Source organism: Pocillopora verrucosa, chromosome 1, assembly GCF_036669915.1.
Source record: "Pocillopora verrucosa isolate sample1 chromosome 1, ASM3666991v2, whole genome shotgun sequence".
Classification (NCBI taxonomy): Eukaryota; Metazoa; Cnidaria; class Anthozoa; order Scleractinia; family Pocilloporidae; genus Pocillopora; species Pocillopora verrucosa.
Genome location: NC_089312.1, coordinates 498,131 through 506,323, shown reverse-complemented (window position 1 = coordinate 506,323; position 8,193 = coordinate 498,131). Strand labels below are relative to the sequence as shown.

The 8,193-nt window shown below is 38.8% G+C and overlaps 1 protein-coding gene across 1 annotated transcript; it reads left to right on the top strand.

Moving 5' to 3' along the window:
• The first annotated feature begins 275 nt into the window (after positions 1 to 275).
• On the top strand, positions 276 to 7,389 carry LOC136283889 (microfibril-associated glycoprotein 4-like). The gene is made up of 4 exons (XM_066173444.1): positions 276 to 602; positions 3,468 to 3,588; positions 3,764 to 4,175; positions 7,161 to 7,389. Exons 1-4 carry the CDS (start codon positions 276 to 278, stop codon positions 7,387 to 7,389), a joined length of 1,089 nt encoding a protein of 362 aa, XP_066029541.1.
• The last annotated feature ends 804 nt before the right edge of the window (positions 7,390 to 8,193 follow it).

Sequence of the window (8,193 nt, the reverse complement as noted above, 5' to 3'; positions counted from 1 at the left end):
AAGTTGTCTTAGAGTCCGTGTCTAAATTTCTGTAAACACTTGACTCTAAAATTCAAAAACATCTTATGGGAAGTTGCCAACGCCAGTTATAGGAACGCTTTTGATTTTACACAGTGACTCTACAATAACGAGTCTTGTTTACTTGATCGATTTTAATTTGAAATTTCAACAAGTTCAAGATTAATAATTAATACTGTGAAGTTGAAAACCGAAAAATTGCGATAAACATCAAATATTGAAAGATGCCGAGGAATCTAACTGAGAGATTCCGAAGTATGTATCTGCTTAAACTGCTTCTAGTGTCTCTAACGATTGCCCTTACATACGGAGACCCTCGAATGATGACACCTGTCTTCCAAGCCGTTAACTTTGCCATAGAAATAAGAGGTCGACGCCTTAATGGAAATGTTATTAGAGAAATACAGGTCGATTCAGAGAGTTCTTGTCGACTACATTGCGTGAAAGAAAGCTCATGTGTGTCATACAACTTTGGATCCACAATAAACAACAAGAAGTTTAAATGTCAACTAAGCGACTCCGATCGCTTTGCTAGCTTTAAGAATTTCACCGAAGACAACAAATTTCTCTACCGAGGAGTGAAGGTAAGAAACTTTAGATCTAGTTTTTCTAGAAGGAAATAGGTAAGCATTATATACCCTGTAGAATAAACTTTTTTAAAATGTATGCTGACGTGATGTGTAAACTTTTGAGTGTTTCAAGGTTCTGAACAACTTCGGATTATAGGAAAAAACTCAAATTTCCTCACTTTTAATGAAACAAAGACAGAGTAACCAACTGTGTTATTAAAACCACATATCCTTGATGTTCTTGTCTCAAATTGAAAGATTAGAGTTCGTTCGAATATTCTGAAAAGAATTGGAAAGAGAATGGAAAAAAATAGGACGAAAAATCTTACAAAGTTCTTAACATTTTGTCGATCTCGTAAGATCAAGCTCGATTTATCCTTTTCATTTTTGATAGGAAGTTTCGACTTGATTCTATTAATGTGAGAGATAAACATCTGCAGCATACAAAGAATGTTTTCAATTGTATGAATTTATGTAAAATATATTCATTTCATGGGAAACAGTCCATGTGCATGCTTTATGAACAAGCTTATTGTGATTAACAAATATTGCATCGGTGAGGCCATTAAAATTTAAATTTCATTGTATAATCCGTTTGGTATCGTGACTATCGTGACTAATTTTGCTCAAGAAAGAGGTATCTTTAACAACCCTGATGTGACAAATGCACATGATTTTTTTGAACGAAACGTTTTAACTGAAATGTTCTTTGAATTCTCTTTCTTCCTTCACTACCCCACCTCTTTCAAACAAAAAAATACTTATGGGGGATCTTTCAAACATAAAAAATCGTAATTAATTTAAGAGATCCTCGCAGCTAAGAACACTACTGAACTTGTGGTTGAAAGTAGGACCCGAAAAAATTCAGGTCCGTACGGGATTTGAACCCATGATCTGGGCGATACCGGTCCAAATAAACCATTCAAGTGATGAATAATGATTTTACATTTATGAAATTTATATATTTACACTGCGGTGAAGAAACGAGTTTAAGAGATCCTCGCAGCTAAGAACACCACTGAACTAGTAGTTGAAAATAGGACCTGAAAAGCTAGCTCAGTTGGTAGAGCGCTGCACCGGTATCGCTGAGGTCATGGGTTCAAATCCCGTACGGACCTGAATTTTTTTCAGGTCCTATTTTGCTCGGAATAAGCCCAACCGTGTCCTACGTAGCCCAACGTGATTCGCTATTTAAGTGTAAAAGTATGACGAAGGTTAGAGATTGACAGCTCTGTAAGTGTCACCTTTATAAGCGGTGACTCACACTATCCTTGAGAGATCGGAGCTAGTCCCCGTTGTAATAACTTGAGTAGTAAGAGTGAATAAAGAAAGGGACAACAAAATAACGAGTGTTAGGAACTAGTTTCTAATAATTTATAGAAAGTTGGGACGGTGACCCTCACTTTCCTCGAGAGATCAGAGCTAGTCCCGGTTGTGACAACTAGTGTAAAAGGAAAGAATAAAAAAAAAGTCAACAGAACCAGTGTTATAGTAAATTTTACACTTAACACAAGACCCCCTCCCGCTTAACAAGGACTAAAGGGATTAAATTGAAGTAATAAAAGGTTGGAGGAGTCAATGTGTCACAAATACTGTCGCCGATTGTAGGTTTTTAGTACTGTTAAAGGTTGTAAGACTTGAAATCGACGTGTAAGTTGGCAAGGATTTGTTCTGTCTGTGCACTATTCGCCATTACCTCTAACTTGTTAAAATTGCTGTGCAGATTCCATTTTTTAGTCCATGCTGCTAGCTCATCGATATCGAATTGTGGCTCCTGTTTTTTTTTTTTTTTTTTTAATTTTTAAGGTCTTATTTTCAACTACTACTTCACTAGTGTTCTTCGCTGCAAGGATTTGTTCTGTCTGTGCACTATTCGCCATTACTTCTAACTTGATAAAATTGCAGCGCAGATTCCATTTTTTAGTCCATGCTGCTTGCTCATCGATATCGAATTGTGGCTCCTGTTTTTCTTTTTCTACGTTTTCCAGTTCCTTTCATATCTTAGTGTCATCAGCGGACACTAATTTGATAATGTTAGAGATGTTTGATGATATTTCATTGACGCATATTAAGAAGAGAATAGGAACAAGGATCGTGCCACGGAGACACCAATTAACACACGGGTCCAGGAAGAGTAAGTGCCACGCACCACGACACGTTCTGGGCAGCCAAAGAGATTTCTACACCAAGATAGAAGAATGAGGTCTATCTATTCCACGCCATTTTAGCTAAGGCAGCAATCGTTCATGAAGTACGAAATCGAATGCTTTCGGAAGGTCTAAAAATGACATCCGTTGGTCTTGATTTGTGTCTGGGTGCCGGTCAGTCGTTAAAACAAGAAATATATTTAGTTATCTTATTCAACACATTGTCTGCTGTAAATGCACTGCCGGTGCGATCTATAACAAGCCAGAAAGTACGCAGCGAAAACATTAGGTTTGCCTGGTTGATTTAACTTTACTTCAGAGAAAATGATGTCGATATGCAGGTGCTTTTAAACAATTTGAGCCTCGCGGTCTGAAGCCGTTCTACTGATATTTTCCCCTCTCTTGAGACAGAGAAGTGATCCCCAGTTTCTTTTAAGCCCACCGGTGGGCAGATTTCAGAACAATTCAATGATACTCGATCGTCCTTATCTGAGAAGACTAAAAAGTCTAACTGTTTGGAGTTATCAGATCAAAGCTAACGCATTGCCCTCAGTTATTTTAAAACCCTGAGAGTTAGTCTGGTCAGGGAACTTAATGTTGGCCTCTCTGGAAGCTTATGATCTGATTCAATCTGAGAATATGAAACACATGCAATTTTAAAAGTCTATCAGTCAATCAATTCATAGGGTACCTGTATTTTAATATTAGTAATCAGGTGCTTTTGTTTTAACAGAGTGATTGTGAGGTCAGCTCTTCCCTTTGTGCAGAAAACGAGATCTGTGTTCCCAACTATAAAGACAACACTGCAGAATGCAGATGTCGTTATGCTTCTGGATATACGGGAAAACCATGCGGTGAGTATCATGTCTAACGCTTTCACTAGTTTGCCACTTTATATTGACTGACAGCATGCGTTAAGTGTTAAATATCCCAATTTGGATCAAGTAAAATGACTCAGTACAGCTCATCCACCCTGGTCAATTAATTAATTTGAGCTCTATTAATTATTTCTTTTTCTTCTAAAAACAGAAGCGAAATGCTGCGCTCAACTACTTAAAGATGGTTTCACTTCCAATGGCGTGTACACCATCAATCCAGATGGCGGTAAGCCAATACCAGTGTTGTGTGACATGACCACGGACGGTGGAGGTTGGACCGTTTTCCAGAGACGTTTGGACGGTTCCGTTGACTTCTATCGTGACTGGAAAGCTTACAAAGAGGGGTTCGGAAGTTTGAGCGGCGAATTCTGGCTCGGAAACGACAATCTTCACCGTTTGACGAATGCTAATGACGTCATTTTGAGAGTTGACTTGGAGGACTTTGAGGGGAATATCACATACGCCGAGTACAAGAAATTTAAGGTGGCAGACGAGGCTAATAAGTACAGACTCACTCTCAGAGAATACAATGGCACAGCGGGAGATTCCTTCATGGGTCATAGGTAACATAAATAGTTAAGAAATGCATTGGTGTTGAATGTCTCATGCACGCTTAACTCTTATATTCTCTCTTGATATTCTTTAAGAGTGAAGTTCCCTCTGAAAATGAAAGATGTAGGAATTGTAGAGGTCACTGGGCAGAATGCCTGTTGTTCTCGCAATGGCGAAAATATTATAGATCTCTGATATTAGCGGCGAAGCGTAAACGGGAAGACTCTCATTGGTCGAAGATCACGCGCGCTTTCCTCCGTAACGAGAAAACAAAAATAAGTCAGTTCAAAGAAAAGCGCTCGTCGATACCCTGGAGATTAAGAATGCCGATTTGAAAGATAATTTTTTGTTCTACATTTTTGCGGCTTTCCGAACTGTCTACATGTAGGGAAAGGCCGCAAACTGCCATATGCTGCCTAGAATGATTAGGGAGATTAAACTCTCTAGCGACTGGTTTGGATGCGTGAGGGTCATTTCTTTCTACGTCGCGAAGGTGTTCTCGGAATCGGTCACCGAATCGTCTTCCTGTTTCACCAATGTATAACTTTTTGCAATAAGTGCAAGTTATGCAGTTAATGACCTGCCGGAGGTGCACGTTAAGTGATCAGTGATCTTAATGGCTCCCTAAGGTCCCGTAACTGTGTGGTTGTGAGGGTGAAATGTGAGAGTGAATGGAATGCAATCGGTGTTTTCCTTCTCAGCCGTTTTTAATGCTGACTGTCGATCGATTTGTTGGGCACGGTATGAAATTCTTGACGTGTGGTGGATGCGAAGATTAATATAACAAGTACCTATATCTTGCTAGTAAACACTAGTGCATAGAACGTTGCCTTCAATTGAAATTTTGGTGTCTAGAATAGCCAAAGAAGTGTCGGAAACTTCCCAAGTATATTTAAGAACTGGATGAAAGGAATTGACGACGATTACAAATTAAGTGAGCTCCTCTCTGGTAAAAGAGGTAGCGCCGATATAGCTATCAATGTAGCGGTCGTAAAGTTCAGGTTCAGTGGGGCCGTGGTATTGACTAAAAAAATTGGTGTTCGATAAAACCTACGAAAAGATTGCCTTAGCTGGGTACCATAGTTGTATCCATGCCGGTTACGCCATTAGTTTGTTTGTACTAGCTGCCATCGAGTGAAAAGTAATTGAGTATAAGTACTAGTTCGGTTAGACGGAGTAGTGTTTCAGAGCTAGGTTCCTTAATAATGCGTTGATCGAAAAAATATTTCAGGGCCCCGAGACCTCCATTGTTGGGAAGGACTATATAAAGAGATGAAATATCCATAGTAAAAATAAGTTTGTTTTGGCTAAGGAAGTTAAAGTGACGAAAACTTCAAGTGCGTGTTGGCTGTCCTTTATGTAAGATAGCAAAGTTTTGACGTACATGCCATAATTTTGTCTAAATAGCTGGAAAAAAGTTCGTTCGACAACTGCAGGAAAAAACGATGGGTCGGTCGGCCTGGGTGGTCAGGTTTGTGGATTTGAGGTAAAAAGTAAATACATAGGAGTGTTGATGGTAAGATTTTTTGCAGTGGCGAGCAATTCTTGTTTAGTTAGAAGATCGTTAATAGTGTTTTTCACAATTTTTTGATTGATGAAAGTGAGATCTTTGTCAACTTTGGCATAAAAAGAGGTGTCAGAAAGTTGACGCAAAGCTTCTTTTTGGTAGAGGTCGGTCAGCCGAACAAAGACTGCACAGCCTGTGTTGGCCGCTTTAATAACTATGTCTTTGCGTTTTTTAGTCTTCTTAATGTCGACCACTCTTTTGAAGAAAAGTTGGAAATTTGGTGTTACGATTATTTTAGTCTTTTAATATCGTGGCGATATTTTTTGATGAAAAAATCTAAAGATGTGAATTGGACCTCTGGGGGAGTCCATTTAGACTTTCGAATCTGAAGTGTTTCGAAAGAATCTTTGTTCGAGGAATCATCCTCTTTGTCGTGAAAAAATAGCTTTCAATTAAACGCGGCGAAGGATTTTTTAAGGTCTTGCTTGACTGAAAATTCGTCGATTTTTTTAAAAATGGGAACAAAATTTAACCTCTAACTGCGAACTGATTTTTTTTAATCCGAAATTGGTAATTTTTCTGGAATGCTAATTGCAGTTTTGAGGCTTTCAGGCGATGAGTCGCTAGTATTTTGAGGACCGATAAGTTGGTCGAGTTTTTGGGCCTTAATTTGGTGAAAATGGTTAAAAAGGTTTAGAAATGGCATCCTGAATTTTGGCACAAACAGATTGTACTAAAACAGCTGGACACATTTTGGAAAGTTCAAAGCGGCAATGTAGAATTTTTTCATTGAGTTCGTTATGTTTTTAGCACATAGCACGGATTGTAATTCTCATAATATCACCTAGCGTGAAAAAGCGTTATGGGCGCACTGAATTTGGTGGCGACATTTATTAGAATGAGGAAAAGAAGATGCCTGAAAATTGGTGCGAAAACCCTTAGGAATAACTTTGGAATGAAGGTAACGGCTAATGAAATGGATATGGCTACAATAAGAATGGCTAAACGGAATGCTCGATCTTTACTAATAGGAGGAAAAGGAACAAGGTAACTTACGATTTCCTGGCGTAGCTTCGTGATAAGCTTCTATAGGCAGTTGTCCCACCCAACTTATTTTCAGCTATTTAGATAAAATTATAATACCTATGGTCAAAACTTTACCATCTTACATTAAGGACAGCCAACACGTACTTGAAACGTTTTGTGACTTTAATTTCCTTGGCCAAAACAAACTTATTTTCACTAAGGATATCATTATATTCTATTTTATTGCGTCCTATCCTAAACTACTGTATTCTGCTCTATACTGTATCATAAATCTACCTCTTTATCTCTGTCTCTCTCGCGTTTCTTTATTCTTTCTTTAAAGCAATTTGTCAAAGTAGTTCCCTTAAGCAGAATTGGTTTTATAAGTATTAAGAGAAAATCTTTTTCCTCGATGGCTAAACAGAAATGAAAGAAGGCAACATAAGTTTTATTCTTATTCCAGCCATATGCAGTTTTCCACGAAAGATCAAGATAGTGATCCACATTCTGCAAGCTGTGCCCAACTCTACAAAGGGGCCTGGTGGTACAAAAGCTGCCATGCGTCCAATCTAAACGGATTGTATTTGAATGGCCAACATGCCTCTCATGCTGATGGAGTCAACTGGGGCACGTTGAGAGGCCATCACTACTCACTAAAACGCACCGAGATGAAAGTAAAAGCCAAGGGATAAGATGGTTTATATCGCGGGGTAACAAAACATGATTCTAAGTATGACGACATCAAAGAATCTTTTTTTTTTTATAACTTCAGTAGGATCAATCCAGCCGACTTATAGCAGTAGCAAAGTCTATCGCTAGAAGCAACCATAACATCCTCACTTATTGTCAATAAGTACCGTAGTTAGTATGAGTTCTTTATGGCGAACCTGGCCCCGGTTGTTCGAAGGGTGGAGAACGATATCAACTGGATTAATCTCTATCCGGTAGATACTAAAGTACATTTTAACGATTTATCCGTTGGATAGCGTTATCCGCCCTGTGAATAACTAAGCCTGGTCTATTCGTGGTTAATCTCAAGGGCTTGTCCAGGTCACCATTATTAGATTAACCTTTAATTTGTATTCGTATTTTTATATTTGCAAATTCTCATTTCCTTAGGCGGGCGTTTGCAAGTTTCCCTCATGTGCTTCTAATTATTTTCACTTATATTTCGTATTCGTTTTTCTCAGGGGACCTTTATTCGTGACTTTATTTATTTCATTTATTCATGTAGTGTTTGTCACCAAATTAGATTTTTAAAGAAAGCATCAAGTTGTGGATAGGCTTAAACTCACGCACAAGTCTTAAGGAACAAAACCTTGCATGTGCAAGTTTTTATGTATAGAGACAACGAAGATGGACAGGGAGCAGACATCAAATTCAAATTTAGCTGAATCTTCAGTGACAACTCGAGTGGGGAGGGTCTGGGGACTCCCCACCTCTCCCACCTCTCCCACCTCTCCCACCTCTCCCACCTCTCCCACCTCTCCCCATCA

Bases quoted from the DNA above. Each gene is read 5' to 3' on its own strand.
- LOC136283889 (XM_066173444.1), top strand. From the start codon at position 276: ATGTATCTGCTTAAACTGCTTCTAGTGTCTCTAACGATTGCCCTTACA. The intron at 3,589-3,763 runs GTGAGTATCATG...TTCTAAAAACAG, and splicing joins ATATACGGGAAAACCATGCG to AAGCGAAATGCTGCGCTCAA. The intron at 4,176-7,160 runs GTAACATAAATA...TTCTTATTCCAG, and splicing joins GATTCCTTCATGGGTCATAG to CCATATGCAGTTTTCCACGA.